Source organism: Scyliorhinus canicula, chromosome 10 (genome assembly GCF_902713615.1).
Source record: "Scyliorhinus canicula chromosome 10, sScyCan1.1, whole genome shotgun sequence".
Taxonomy (NCBI): Eukaryota; Metazoa; Chordata; class Chondrichthyes; order Carcharhiniformes; family Scyliorhinidae; genus Scyliorhinus; species Scyliorhinus canicula.
Genome location: NC_052155.1, coordinates 31,650,471 through 31,666,648, shown reverse-complemented (window position 1 = coordinate 31,666,648; position 16,178 = coordinate 31,650,471). Strand labels below are relative to the sequence as shown.

The window sequence follows — 16,178 nt, the reverse complement described above, 5'->3', positions numbered from 1 at the left end:
AGTTGGTGAGCAAGACATAAGAGACCATCATGCTCTGAAGTACTTCGGTAGGGCCTCTGAGTCCATGTAGACTTTTTGCCCTTTATCATTTGATATTGCTGAGGCCTTTCTGAAATATCTCCGGATATTTCCCAATGACTTGGTATTGGCTGCCAGTTCGCATTTTGAAAATTTGTTGTCAGTCCAATCAGATTTTTTGCAGCCAGTCTCTGCCCAGAAGACTGGGTCCTGGTCCTTGTATGACAATCAGGGGGAGTCGGACTGTTCGTTGACCGGAATCACGGTTGTTCCTATAAGTTGCAGAGGCTCCCCGCATGTGGCTGCCCTGGATCCCTGGATCTGGTGTCTCACAGATCCAGGGGCACGATGCCCACTCAAAGGTGCCTGAAGTTCTGTTCCATTCCGCTTCCATTTCCAGGGGGTGACCATTGATTTGATGAGGGCAACTTTAGGGGTGGTGATGTATTTTACCTGCATCAGGTTTACCTGCCTATTCAGGCTGGTGGATATGCAAGGCCCACGCCTGAGGTGGCTTTGGCTTCCAGCCAGCTTATTGATGATTCTGAGAGCCTTGCCTTGGGCGTATCCTTTGGCCACAGGTACAGTACCCTTGCAACTGTTCCCTGAAGTCTTCTTCCCTAACATTTCAGGGGTTTTGTGGCTGCCCCATATCCCATAAGACCCATACAAATAAAAGCAAATTACTGTGGATGCTGGAATCTGAAACAAAATAGAAAATGCTGGAAAATCTCAGCAGGTCTGGAAGCATCTGTAGGGAGAGAAAAGAGCTAACGTTTCGAGTCCAATGACTCAAAATGGTGCTTTGAAAATGTGTTCCTTCTTCCTCAATCATGATTCCCCACCTACAGTTGTTGACAGGGCCCTCAACAGTGTGCGGTCTATCTCCCCCGCCACTACTCTTGCCCCCTCTCCCTCCCAGAACAAGGATAGAGTCCCCCTCGTCTTCACATTTCATCCTACCAGCCTCCGTATGCAAAGCATAATCCTGCGCCATTTTCGCCAACTTCAGCGTGATGCCACCACCAAACACATCTTCCCTTCACTCCCTCTTTCAGCATTCCATAGAGACCGTTACCTCTGAGAGAAACTAGTCCACTCCTCCACCATACCCAGTACCTCTCCCATCACCCATGGCACGTGCCCATGCAATCGCAGAAGGTGCAACACCGGCCCATTTACCTCTTCCATGCTTAACATCCCAGGCCCAAAACACTCATTCCAGGTTAAGCAGCGTTTCACTTGCATCTCTTCCAATTCGGTCTATTCCATTCGCTGCTCCCAATGTGGTCTCCTCTATATCGGAGAGACCAAACGCAGACTGAGTGATCGGTTTGCTGAGCATCTTCAGTCTGTGCGCATTCAGGACCCGGACCTTCCCGTTGCTTGCCATTTTAACAAAAGACCCTGCTCCCATGCCCACATGTCTGTCCTTGGTCAGTTGCAATGTTCCAGTGAAGCTCAATGCAAACTGGAGGAACAACATCTCATCTTCTAGTTAGGCACGCTACAGCCTTCCGGTCTCAACATCGAATTCAACAACTTCAGATGATTAGCTCTACCCCACCGAGACCCATTTGTTTTCATCCCACTTTATTTCAACTGTCTCTTGCTGTTTCTTTCTTTCTTGTCTTTCTTAATATATATTTAACCCCCCCCCCCCCCCCCCAATCTTATCCAAATTTCCTTACCCCTTCTCCCCTTTGGTTCCCCCTTCCCCTCCCCCCACAACTCCATCTGTCACATTTCACCCTCTGATGTTAGCTTCTCTGCAGTTTTGCTTCTCACATCTTTTGTTCTCTCTGGGTACTGCCATTGACACTCTTTTCCCTTGGCTTCTGGATTGGGTTGAATTGGATTGGATTTGTTTATTGTCACGTGTACCGAGGTACAGTGAAAAGTATTTTTATGCGAGCAGCTCAACAGATCATTAAGTACATGGAAAGAAAAGGGAATAAAAGAAAATGCATTATAGGGTATACAATGTAACTACATAAGCACCGGCATTGGATGAAGCATACAGGGGTGTAGTGTTAATGAGGTCAGTCCATAAGAGGGTCATTTAGGAGTCTGGTAATAGCGGGGAAGAAGCTGTTTTTGAGTCTGTTCATGCGTGTTCTCAGACTTCTGTATCTCCTGCCCAATGGAAGAAGTTGGAAGAGTGAGTAAGCCGGGTGGGAAGGGTCTTTGGTTATGTTGCCCGCTTTCCCCAGGCAGCGGGAAGTGTAGATGGAGTCAATGGATGGGAGACAGGTTTGTGTGATGGATTGGCCTGCGTTCACGACTCTCTGAAATTTCTTGCGGTCCTGGGCCGAGAATTTGCCATACCAGGCTATGATGCAGCCAGATAGGATGCTTTCTATGTTGCATCTGTAAAAGTTGGTCAGAGCTAATATGGACATGCCGAATTTCCTTAGTTTCCTGAGGAAGTAGAGGCGTTGTTGTGCTTCATTGGTGGTAGTGTCGACGTGGGTGGACCAGGACAGATTTTTGGAGAAGTGCAAACCTAGGAATTTGAAACTGCTGACCATCTCCACCTCGGCCCCGTTGATGCTGACAGGGATGTGTACAGTACTTTGCTTCCTGAAGTCAATGACCAGCTCTTTAGTTTTGCTGGCATTAAGGGAGAGATTGTTGTCACTGCACCACTCCACTAGGTTCTCTATCTCCCTCCTGTATTTTGACTCGTCGTTGTTCGAGATCCGGCCCACTTTGGTCGTATCATCAGCAAACTAGTAGATGGAGTTGGAACCAAATTTTTTGACGCAGTAGAGTGTGTACAGGGAGTAGAGTAGGGGGCTAAGTACACAGCCTTGCGGGGCCCCGGTATTGAGGACTATTGTGGAGGAGGTGTTGGTGTTCATTCTTACTGATTCTGGTGTGTGGGTCAGAAAGTCGAGGATCCAGTTGCAGAGTGGGGAGCCAAGTCCGAGGTTTTGGAGCTTTGATATGAGCTTGGCTGGGATTATAGTGTTGAAGGCGGAGCTGCAGTCAATAAATAGGAGTCTGATGTAGGAGTCCTTGTTGTCGAGATGCTCCAGGGGTGAGTGTAGGGCCAGGGAAATGGCGTCTGATGTGGACCGGTTGCGGTGATATGCGAATTGCAGTGAATCAAGGCATTCTGGGAGTATGGAGGTGATGCGCTTCATGACTAAGGAGTTCTGGGAGTATGGAGGTGATGCACTTCTGTGGCTATTAGCACCCCATTTCCCTGGGTTTCTGTGACTATGACTCATCTTTAATTCTCACTCCACAGTATAAATATTCCCCACATTCTCTGGCTGTTGGCTTTGACAAAGAGCCATTGGATTCGAAATGTTAGCTCTTTTCTCTCCCTACAGATGCTGCCAGACCTGCTGATTTTCCAGCATTTTCTCTTTCGTCCCATAAGCCCCATATCCTTGTATGCCATGTGGGAGTGGTGAACAGGTGGTGGGCAGGGCTTGGAGGGGCTTTCAACGGGAGCCGGGTTTTGCTATAAGGAGGTTGTTCGACGTTTATCGTGCTGCAGTCCATTGAACCTTTGAAGTTCCTGGGCTCCTTTCGCTGCTCTTTTGACAGACAGACAGGTTCTTTTAATATCCAGGGTGGATTCTGAAAGCAGCTTTCTCTGTGTCACAATACTGTTTATCCCATATGCCAGTCAGTTCCGTAGCATCTCTGACAGGGATAACCCAATACTCACAGCATTCCACCAGAGAATTACTGATGGTCTCGGGCTGTAATGGTTTGCCTCTGATTCTACCAGTTCATTAAAGGTATTTGAGCCTGGGGATGCCGGATAAGTCAAACCCTTAATGATGCAGAATGCTGGGACTCCACAAGTGGTCAGAAGGATTACTTTTGTCAGTCATCACCTTCTATTCCATTCGCACAAAATAAATAATGCGTTATTTTGGCGTACTGGGGCAATCCTCCACGTCCGCATCGTATGGCTCGAGTTTCCCAAATAGTGGCATTTTCGGGCTTTCTTCATACATTTACTGACTGGAGTTGTTGTATTTTTAAGCAGGGCTGTCTAGAATCCCGTTCTTGTTCCTGATCCAGTGTAGTGATCCAGGAGACATGAAGAGAAAGGTTTAAACAGATTTGGGTCTGGGGCGCCATTTAAAGTTCTCGGTAATGAGTCCAAGCTGGCCTGGCCTCCATCCATTACCGCGGGAATTCATATTCCACGAACCCCACAGGATGATCGAGAGGTAGTCCTTGTGAGGGTTAGCACGGCAGGAAGAATAGAAAAGCAGAATTGCAGAACGACTCCAGAATTTGGGGCTGCAGAGGGATCCAGGTGTCATTGTACATGAGTCACAAAAAGTTGATATGCAGGTATATCAAGAAATAAAGAAGGTAATGGAATGCTATCATTGATTCTGAGAGGAGTCAAACATAAGAATTAGCCAGACTTGAAACATTAGTTCCCTTCTCTCTCCACAGATGCTGTCAGACCTGCTGAGATTGTCCAATATTCTCTGTTTTTGTTTCAGATTCCAGCACCCACAGTAATTTGCTTTTATAGGAGAGTAAGGATGTTATGCTTCAGTTATACATGCTATTGCTGAGACTAGACCTTGAACACACTGTAGTTTTGGACTCAAATATTATTTAAAGAAAGATATAAATGCATTGGAGGCAGTTCAGAAGTTTACTAGACTGGTACCAGAAATGAGTGAGTTGCCTTATGAGGAAAGCTTGGATAGATTGAGTGTGTTTCCACTGGAGGCTGACTGGATTGAAGTATATAAGATCCTGAACGGTCTTGACAAAGTGGACGTGGAAAGGATATTTCCTCTTGTGGAGTAGTCCAAAACTAGGGGGCACTGTTTTAAAATTAGTGGTCACTCTTTTTAGGATGGAGATGAGGAAACTTTTTTATCAGAAAATCGTGCGACTTTGGAACAGTCTGCCTCAGACTGTCAGTGGAGGCAGATTGAATCATGTGAGACACGAGAATCAAAGGTTACTGAGGGGAAATGGGAATGTGAAATTCCAAACCCAAACAGATCAGCTACGCTCTTATTGAAAAGCAGAGCAAGCTCGAGAGGCCAAATGGCCTGTTTGTTCTCTATTTCATATATTCGTTTGATCAAATTTCATATTCGGTTCAGGGTGAGAGGAGTGGGTCTGAGACAATTATTCTAAACTTAAATAAAGGCAATAATGAGGGTATGAATGAAGAATTGGCTAAAAGTGGCATGGAAATTAGGGGATATTTCATCACATTCAGAAAAGACAAACAAATTCTAGTGTGAAGGAAATACTCGATGAAAAGAATGCACCATCTGTGGCTGAATAAGGAAGTTAAAGATAAATCAAATTGAAAGAAAAAGCACACAAATCTCCGAAGATTGGTCGAAGATCAGGAGGTTGGATTGAACTTAAAAGTTAGCAAAGAATGACTAAAAAAAAGGTTGGAGAAATTGGTCCTGCATAGGTTAAGAACAGAGAATTGAAAATGGGGAATAGAAAATTAGCAGAAGTGTTAAGCAGAAGGGCAGTTCGGTGGCACAGTGCTCAGCACTGCTGCCTCACGACGCAGAGGACCCAAGTTTGATCCTGGCCCCGGATGAATTGCTGTGTGGAGTTTGCACATTCTCCCCATGTCTGCGTGTGTCTCACACCCACAAACACAAAGATGTGCAGAGTAAGTGGTTTGGCCAGGCTAAAATGCCCCTTAATTGGTAACAAATGATTGGGTACTCTAAATTTAAAAAAAAGAAGTGTTGAGCAGGCATTATGGGCTGGATTCTCCATCAGCCAACGCTAGTATTGGAGTCCATGATGCGGTGCAGAATCGCAAAATTGGGATCAGCGGACACTGATCTGAAAGCGATGCACTGGCCCCCAGCTGGTGCTGGAATTGAGGTCCACAATCACGCGCCAGTGGGAGCATGTAAATAAATGTGAATGGGTCCCATTTGCATCCCTTTAGTGGGCCGGGCACCCTGTCCTCCGGCCTTCTGTGAGTCTCTGGCCCTCCGTGAATCACACGCTTGAGTGAACTTGGAATGCACTTAGTGATTGGAATGCATTTACCACTCTTTGATGTGGCCAATGTTTGTCAACATCGAGGTTTCACCATTTGGAGTCACTCATCCATGAAGGGAGATGAATGAATCAAGGCTGCAGATGGTTTGTGGGAGCAGTCAATCAAAGCCCATTACGAAAGAATAATGAATGGATTTCAGCTTATGGATTTGAGGGGCCCAGATGCAGGTTAAAGCTGTTCACCTTCCAGGAATGGACACATGGAGCTTCCAGGTAAGCTGTACAGCTGCATTTATTTCACTCTCTCTGTCTGGACTGCTCTCTAACTTCCAGACAGCGGCATGTTTTCTCGAGGGGGGGAAAGAGGGGCACTTGTGGGGTTTCCCTTTAGTCAGGGGTCCCTGTGAAGTCCCTTTAGTCAGGGGTCCCTATGGGGGACTCTTTAGTCAGAGGTCACTGCAGGGGGTACCTAGTCAGGGGTGCCAATGGGCAGGGTCCTGTAATTAAGGGGTCCCTGGGGGCCTTACCAATTACACAGGTCCCAGGGTGGGGTCTCCCTATTACAGTGTCCCTGAAGGGGGTTGGGGTCTCCATATTACAGCGACCCCTGGGAGATCTCACTATTATACGGTCCTTGGGGGGGTCTCCCTATTACAGGTTTCCTGAGGGGGATCTCCGATTACAAGGGTCTCTGTGGGGATCTTCTTATTACAGGGGTATTTGGAGGATCACCTTATTACAGGGGTCCCTGGGGGGACTCCCTATTACTGGGGTCTCTGTGAGGGTCTCCCTATTACAGGGGTCCCTGGGGGGGATTCCCTATTACTGGGGTCGCTGGGGGGATTCCCTAATACTGGGGTCTCTGCGGGATCTCCCTGTAACAGGGGTCACTGGGGGGGGCTCTCCCTATTACAAGGGATAACCCTGTAATAGGGAGACCCCACTGTTTGACGCAGGAGCGCCTGTTTGATGCAGGTTTTGAATGCTCCGCCCCCTCAGAAACTGCATCATCGCGGCGCTCACCCCATGCCATTGGGACGGCCTCAGCGCATCATCTGAAGGCCCTCACCCGATGCTTCGTCCCAGATGGGTTGAGTTCCTGATGGCGCTGTTCACTTCTGGTCTCAGCCGTGTGGGAACCCGACGTGGCGGCTGCGGGCTGTGTCCAGTGCCGCCACAGTCGGGAGTAGCCATGCTGCTGGCCGGGGACGCTTCAGCGAGGACCGGGGGGACTGGGCAGACTGCTGGGGAGTGGGCAGGGGATGGCCAGGAGGGCACTATCCAGCAGGTTAGGCTGGCGCATGGCTGGTGCATGTTTTACAACAGGCCCCGGCCATTCTCCGGCTGTTTATTTTGTGCAGGCCGGGAGTTTTATGTGGCGCCGCTGCTGGCCCCTTACCGATTGTAGCATCGGTGAGGGGGAGACACCGATTGTTTCACGTAAAACACCACAGATCCTCCGCACTTAGCCTCAGAAGAGGAGAATCTGGCTCATAGTCTACCAAATGGATAATCCGCCCCTCTTTGTCCGTCTTCACTGTAGAAGACACAAATAACATAAAATAAATACTTGTAAATTAAGAGGCACAAGGGAGGGTGGACCTAAAATAAATTACAATCACCAGGGAAGATATACTGTGAAAACTATTAGAATGAAAGGTTGACAAGCTCCTAGGACCTAATGACCTGCATCATAGGATCTTAAAAGAAGTGGCTGCAGATACAATAAATGTTTTAATTTTCCAGGAGCCCCTAGATTCTGGAAGGATTCGAAAAGATTGGAAAATAACAAATATAACTCCTCTAATCAAGAGAGGAAGGAGACAGAAAGCAGGAAACTGCAAGCCATCTGTAATAGGGAAAATGCTAGAATCCATTATTTATGAGGTTGTAGTCGGTCACTCATAAATTCTTAAAGCAATTTGCAGAGTCAACATGGCTTCCTGAAAGATTTCTTTGAGGAATTAACAAGGAATGTGAGTCAAGGGGAACCCATAGATATGGAACACTTGAATTTCCAAAAAGCATTCCATGAGGTGTGACATAAAAAAGTTACTACACAAAATAAGAGTTCATGGAGGAAGGGGTAGCATATTTGCATGGATTGATTAGAGTATAATTTCCCATGGGGAAACAATGGTGTGGTGGCATTGTCACTGGATTAGTAATCCAGAGACCCGGGATCTTGGGGACCTGGTTTTGAATCTCACCAGAGTGGATGATGAAATTTGAATTCAATAAAAATCTGGAATTAACATTGAATAATGACATTAAAGCATTGATAATTGTCGTAAAAGCCCAACTGCCCTTTAGGGAACAAAATCTGTTATCCTAACTGGTCTGGCCCAGATGTGACTCCAGACCAACTGTAATATGGTTGACTCTTAAATATACCCTCTGACTGAAATGGCCCAGCAAGTCACTCAATTCAAGGGCAAGTAGGGATGGGCAACAAATGCTGGCCCAGCTGGGATTCTCCATTACGCCGGCCAGTCAATGGGGTTTCCCATTTTGGCCAGCCCCATGCCATCGCCAAACCCCCCGGCACTGGCCGAACGGAGAATCCCGCCAGTGGAGAATCCTGCCCCTGGTTTCTGTGTACAGTTTTGGTCTTGTTACTTAAGAAAGGATAAAACTGCATTAGAAGCAATTCCGAGAAGGTGGACTGGATGGATTCCTGGGGTGCAGGCATTATCTTCTGAAGAAAGGTTAGCCAGGTTGGGCTTTTATCCATTAGAGTTTAGAAGACTGAGAGCTGATGTTCGTGAGGCATACAAGATCCTGCGGGGAATTGAGAGGGTGGATACTGAAAGAGTGCCTTTCCTTATGGGAGAGACTAGACTAGGGGGACACAGTTTAAAAATGAAAGGTCACCCATTTAAAGTAGCGGTGAGGAGAATGTTTTTCTGTCACGGGGTTGTTAGTTTGTGGAATTCTCTTCCTTGGACAGCAGTGAAGGCTGTCATCGGGATCACTGAATATTTTTAAGGCTGTACCAGATAGATTCTTGATTAACAGTGGAGTCAAAGGTTATTGGGGGTGGACAGCAAAGTAGAGTTGAGGTAACGATCAGATCAACTGTGATCTTACCAAATGTTGGAGCAGACTCAAAGAAGCAAATGGCCTACTCCTGCTCCTAATTTGTATGTCTGTTTTATGTTCATATGTATGTTCATATGTAAATATCCTTAGCTAATTTGCAAGTTACATATTCAATCATGTCCAAACTTCTTCCATTGAAATATTGAGATTTTGAGCCAATTTAAAGGATACTTCCTATTGAAAGCTAGTGTCTGTGTTTGTACGGGACATAAATTCCTGCACAGACCACAGCCTTTCCAGTAAGCGTAATGTATGAATATGTCTACTTGCATTGACTATATTCTTGCTTCACCCTCCGCTATACTTAATCTGTCCAGAGAATTGGATGGGGAAGTCATATAAATTCACCATTTCAGCAAATTAACTTCAAAATTCAACAGAAGGTGATTAAACTGTATAAAGCCCTTACGAAAAATATGCACAAAATTTCTCCCATTGGTTTTATGTATCAAATTTTACATTTTAAAGTGAAATCATCCACAGCTGGCCTGCTGATAATCCTCCAAAGAATTCAGTTCAATTGTGAAACACTTTCAAGAATCCTCGCTGGTCTTAGTTATAAAAGTGCTTCAAATAATGTGATCATTTAAAAAAAAAATTAGAGTACCAAATTCATGTTTACCTATTAAGGGGAATTTAGCGTGGTCAATCTACCCTGCACATCCTTTTTGGGTTGTGGGGCAAAACCCATACAAACACGGGGAGAATGTGTAAACTCCCCACGGACAGTGACCCAGAATCAAACCTGGGACCTCGGCGCTGTGAGGCAGCAATGCTAACCGCTGTGCCACCGTGCTGCCCCCAAATAATGTGATCATTAGTAAGATTCCATCCTCTTTAGAGCATTTCTTTCTCTTTTATCCGTGGCCAACCTCCAGCCTAAATTGAGAGAAGCAAAAACCCAATCTTGCACAATGTTACTTTGAATGCAGGCTACTGAGGAGTTCATAAAAATAGCTCTGGATGATTCGTTCTCCAGTCTGTGTTCCCCTGTCTAGAAAGCGATTTTAGAAAGAAATATGAATAGATTTGGAGCAAATTTCTTTGCACATCAGATGAGGTTTTTAAATATATTTTTCAACTTGACAAGACCTATCAGAAGCTAAGCACCTTGAAGTGAGCAAAGAAAGCTCCGCTGCATACAAATGACAGCTAAGGGTGACTGGGTTAATCAGTAAGATCGAAGTGTGATAGTATTCACAGGTCTGCAAAAGCTGGGAAATGTTGCAAGAGAGTCATATTTTTCCTGACGACTTTTCTCAGCCAATTTTCTCCGCTTGCCAACTCCTGTTCTCTTTTCACGGCATTGATTCCTTGTTTGGGATGGACCCACAAACATTTTCCACCATCCGGTGGATTGGCAAGCGGCAAAGGTTCATGCTTGAGTTGTGATGTTGAGTGTCATGAGGCTATTTTAACTGAGGCTGTTTGAACCTTTCCACATCCACACCCAACATCCATCAGGCATATTTCTAAGAGAGGGTGACAGGATCCCAGTTGATTAACCCTCCTTGACCCATGTATGGTATAATTATCCCAGCCAAACCCACAAAACATCAAACTGGCATCCCTCATATACATCAGCTTCTTATTAGGGAGAAACCCACTCAACAATTGAACATTTCTATTTCTCTATAAATGTCATGAAAGGAATAACAAGGGAAGACATTAAACAATTTTAAAAGTCCATGATAATGCCATCATTTAATTATTGCAAAAGGTTTGCACCAAATTGAACATAATTCTTTATGGCAGGTTATTAGCAGGGATATTGATGGTAAGTCTTCTCTATAATTCAACAGTATTAAGCATATTTGAAACAACACAGAAATCAGACAGTAGTATAACACACATTGCAATTACTACATGCATCTTTACATTTTTAGGCCATAAGAAAAGTAAGATGAAAACAGTAATGCTCAGGAAAATGAGTGAAATATGGGATGAGATTAAGAGTGGAGTAAAGGGAGTGACTCATGAGTGTGAATAGCAAACAGAGTGATACATTCCAACACAAAAAAAGAAAATGTTAGAATGAGGGACAGTTCCATCCCTTGAGGTCAGACCAGGACAGTGGCCAGTCCCAACAAACCAAGCCAGATCTGAGATTGCAGTCCAGTGGAACAACCCTATAGATGAGCATTCTGAAGCTTTGAAGAAGGCTAACATAAGGTCAGCTAGAACTATTCTCTCCATTAATAAAGGGGAATTTCTTGTACGAGTTCTGAGGCAGCCTATTTGAAGTTGGCCATTTTTCTAGGAACTTATTCTGAGTCGGCCGGCGGCCTGTTTCATAAGGGTGGCTCAGAAACGGTGGCTGAGGGACAGGAGGAATGTGCCGTATTTTGTATTTAAAATACAGTGCTGTACTGTATGGAGTTGAATTGGGTGATGGGGTTGGGAGAACGGTTGGTGCTGGGTCTGATGGACTATGGTGCGAAAACAGGAGAAGAAACTTGTGCTTTGATTTTGTCACAGGAGTCACAAGGAGGATGTGTGAAAGTGCTCAAGTAGAAAGCAAAGGTCAAAAAGGAGAATAGAGGGAGAATCTTGGAGAACAGCTAAATCAAGAGGCCAAACTATACAGTCTTCATTTTCCTATAAAAGAATTGAAACTTACTATTACAAGGCTGCTTATTGCATAATCTTCCTTCTTCTGAAATTCCTTCACAAACAAACCCTTCCTCTAACTGGGAATGGCAGGTCCTGCTTCGGGTCTGCAATCCACCCCCACACGACTTGGTACAGTCACCCCAAGACGACCAGGCATTCCAGCCACCTAGTCAAGAACCAGAGCAGTATGAGATACAGGACTTTTTTGTTTGTAATTTCCCGGCGCTTCTAAGCTACATTTGCTAACTACAGTCAAGCCTACAAGAACAAATGAATGCATCATGCAATGAGCTTTACCCGTGGGGCCAATGAAGCACTCTGCTTCCAGGCCCCATCTCTCTCTCCTCTCCACTGCTCATTAGCCTGCAGTCAATGGTATTCCTGTCAGGGAGGAGGACCTGCTGACTGTGATCAAGGCATAAACAGAAAAGGATGCATCCGGAGCACCTTGTCGGTGTTTCAGTTTTCAGTGCTCGTAATCAGACCTTGGCATCAATACAGAGAGTTTTCATGCTGCGAGTCTCCAACTGTTCAATCATCCTTGACAGACGTTACCCTCAATTGCTGAGTGGGAATAGTTGGAGCTCAACTGAGGATACCTGAAAGGTACTGTAATGTCATATTCGACTGGACCATAAGGCTGGTGGAGAGGGGAAAACCATAAAAATAAGTAATAAAAAGACTGAAAAAAACTAAACAAGGAAATTAAATATGGAAATGCAAAAAAGTAAATCTTCAGTGTAATATAAAGGCAAATGATTTTTTTTGTGTCCTGTTTTTGCAACAAAAATATGTGTAAAGAGAAATATGATAGGACCAAAGCACAAGGTGAGCTATTTCTTCCTCAGCCAATCGGCAACTTGTTGAGCCAATGCACAGCCGCATTCATTATCACTTGCATCATGCATACTTAATACAGAAAAGTTCTGATTGGTTGACAACTGTGTAAACACACACATTAAAGGGATCAATACCGGCCAGTTCCATCACCTTAAACTGGTTTGTGTTCAGGAGATGCTTAAAACCAAGAAAATCCATTGGTAGCTGTACAATGAATCACAGGGTGATTACTAAAAGAGGAGGATGTATAGAGTGACATTACTGTCAGAGCAGCAAGTTTGAAAATAAAATGTCTTCGGTCACCAGTATTTCTTTTTATATATCATTTCAGTCAAATACTAGATTGCAGAAGCCTCAACAAATAAAGCAATTTAGGTGAAGGCAACAGGTTGCGGGGGAAAAAAAAGTTATTACCTCCAGAAAGAGAGCAGGAGGAAAAGATGCAAACGAAGGAGGCTGGGAGTCCAAGTTGAGTAAAAGAGGCATCAGAGAACAAAGAGCAAAGTGCATTCAAGAGAGTGGAGGAAAGGTTGGAATAAGAGCTGTGAGGAGAAAGAAGGATTGGGAGGCGGGGGGGGGGGGGGGGGGGGGGGTGAGGGAGACACGTCTTTGTCACAAATAAAAGAGAGTTGAACAAGTGAAGGAGAGGGAGAGAGAGCGAGCAAAAAGATCAGTAAATTCTTAGATTAAGAGTGCAAAAGAGTCGGAAGCCCAAGTGCAACAGGTATTCAACAGCAATAAAGGAGGTTGCAAGAAAGAGCAAACATCAACAGCACAAAAAGAAATAGCAAAGCGCGGAGCCAAATGATATTTTTCTTCTTATTCATTAACCAGATGTAGGCACAGCTGGCAAGATTGATATTTATTGCCCATCCCAAATTGCCCTCAAAGGTGGTGGTGAGACACCTGCTTCAATAGACCTGAGTGGCTTGAGAGGCCACTTCAAAGGACAGTTAAGAATCAACCACATTGCTTTGGGCTTGGAATCACAAATCGGCCACACCAGGAGATTTCCTTCTCGAAAGGACATCAGTGAATCTGATGGGCTTTTACAACATTGCAGTGGTTTCATGCTCACCATAACTAACATTGGCTTTTTATTCCAGATTTATTTGATTAATATTCCCCAGCTGCCATGATGGAATTTGAACTTGTGTCCCCCAGTTCAATCGTCTAGTCTTCCAGTTTACCAGACTGGCAACATAACTACTACTGTACCCTACCCCGACTAGTAAATTCATGAAGTGCTGGCAAAGAAGACATCAAGATCAGCAAAGGAAAGGGCAAGCAAAATACTGAAATATCAATGCTGGTCAGGGAAAACAAGACAGTGGCTAAGATCGATGTAAGAAAGGAGGAAGGCAGACATGGGAAAATATTGCAATTGGTAAGACAGACATTTGGAAAGGACAGAGAATAAGAACAGTGAATTAGATAAAGATAGACAAGAGGAAAACCAATTAAAAAGCATCTTCTTCTATTTAGGTTCTAATGATGATATCAAACATGCATCCATATATTTTAAAATACTGTTCCACAAGTTAGGTGCAATGTCATTTCTCACTTGTTTTGACATAAAAAGCAGTGCCTGGACCCATGAAGCTATCAATTAGAAGTAAATGTTGCAAACACAAATGAAGATAGGATACCAAGATGTGGTTGCAGTTCTGAAAGTGATTGATAAACCATAAAGCATTGGAAATGATATATGTTGTAGCTTCGATTTTAAGAAAATAGCCAGATAAACCTAGAACAGTATGCTGACAGTTTTTTTATGTCAAAAATGGAATGAAAGTTGTACACCTGTCTTATCTTATTTCTGCCTCGTGGCAAACTTGACACACGATAAATGCACCATAAAGTGGTTTTCATCATTGCAGAGTTAAACTACATGTGCACTTAATTCATGTTCGGGACTTTTTTTTACAAATTTAGACTTAAAACAGAGCGAATGCAAAATCAATCTTTGATGAAAGTGTAAAATGGGCAGTAGAGAATTAGCTGCCCATTTTTTTCACCTATAGAATTCCACAGAAAATAAATTGGGGCGTGATTTGCTCTGACCAGTTCCACACTTTGGCCGGAGCCCAATTTCACCCCAAGCGAATCTAATACCAACATACATCGTCAAGTTTAAAATTAGATCGGGGCAAGAAGGGAGATCTTATTTGGTAACAATGAAATCTCATTGACAATCTTACTAAGCAGTACTAATTATTAATCTCACAATGATCAGACAGAGAAATACATTGAAGTTAAATGCATTGATTAAATATCAGTCGTAGACTATCCATTTACTTTACCCAGGAGCCCAGTTTAAAAAGAACACATTCTCGTGTCGAAGAATGGATGGGCAGCAAACTCAAACTAGAAAATAATCACAAACTGGCACTATTCCATCTCTTAACAAATCATGTATAAAACTGGAACTAATCACCGACATAACGTGAAATAATTTCAACGTAACCCATTCAGAAGGAAACTGGCGAATCAAATCAATTTTCTGATTTAGACCTGGCATGAATTTACTTCTTATTACTTTGATTTAATCAATTTCCTGCCAGTGGGATTGGTTAAAAAAGGCTAGCATTGCCCGCTAAGATTCACCACTGGTTTACATTTACTTTAATCTCCCTCAAGCCCCAATCAATGTTCCTCTCACCTTGTTGGACCCGTTATACCAAAATGAAAACAAAAAATGTCATCCTCCACTGGTTCAATTCGTAAAGTAGCACTGGGTGATTGTCTTTGTGTCCGCATCCTCTTCAGTGCTTAAAAACAGTGCGTTAACAAAGCCAAAACTGTATGGTCAACTGAAGTGTTGTCCATCCAATCCAATTTTGAGACTGTCAAAGCTCTTGCTAGGGCAATAATTGTAAATGCCAGCCCAGGTCAGATGACATTGTTATGATCACTGGCATCATGTTTATCTCTGTTCATTTTGCAACTGCCAAATGAGCGAGATGGTAGCATAGTGGTAATGTCACTTGACTACCATGTCAGAGACCCAGACTAATGCTCTGGGGGCATGGGCTCAAATGCCCTGGCAGGGTCGAATTTACAGTCAATTAATAAAATATGCAATTGAAAGCCAGTCTAAGTAATGGTAACTATGAAACTATCATTCATTTGGTTCATTATCTGTCCTTCAAGAAAGGATATTGGTCATTCTTACACCACCTGGCCTTCCAGTGATTCCAGACCAATAGTAAAGTGGTTGACTCTTAATTTCCCTCTGCAATGACCTCACAAACTACTCAGTTCAAAGGCAATGGGAACAAATGTTGGCCTTGCCACCGATGTCCACGTCCTTGAATTATACCTCTTCCCTTCAAGGGCTCCTGCAGGCCTCTCAGTATCAATCGCTTACCGTAATTCTCGACCCAAGGTCAGTGAGCTATTGAAAAGGACAGTTCGGCAAATTGTTTCAAATGAGGTTGAGCCATGAAAATTGCTTGACCAGTACCCTCCCCTCCTACCCCCAGCCTCTACGTACCACCCAATTCAGGCTGCATGCACAAGCTACAGTTCAAAAGTGTTCAGGCTGTTCCAGCTCAAAGATGAGCCAATGCAGGAGCTGGGATGATGGGTAGAGAATGTTCAGCATTTATATCTGTGTG

The 16,178-nt window shown here is 44.1% G+C and overlaps 1 protein-coding gene across 10 annotated transcripts in view; it reads right to left on the bottom strand.

Annotated features, from left to right (window-relative positions):
• adgrb1a (adhesion G protein-coupled receptor B1a) overlaps positions 1-16,178 on the bottom strand; it is an 846,604-nt gene that overhangs the window by 550,234 nt on the left and 280,192 nt on the right. For 9 of the 10 annotated variants that reach the window (XM_038808775.1, XM_038808774.1, XM_038808778.1 and 6 more), the window contains exon 3: positions 11,726-11,884. The exons of the other annotated variant lie outside the window; for it this stretch is intronic. In XM_038808775.1, coding sequence (XP_038664703.1) covers positions 11,726-11,884 — 159 coding nt within the window. The remainder of the gene's footprint in view (positions 1-11,725; positions 11,885-16,178) is intronic. 10 annotated transcript variants of the gene reach the window in all.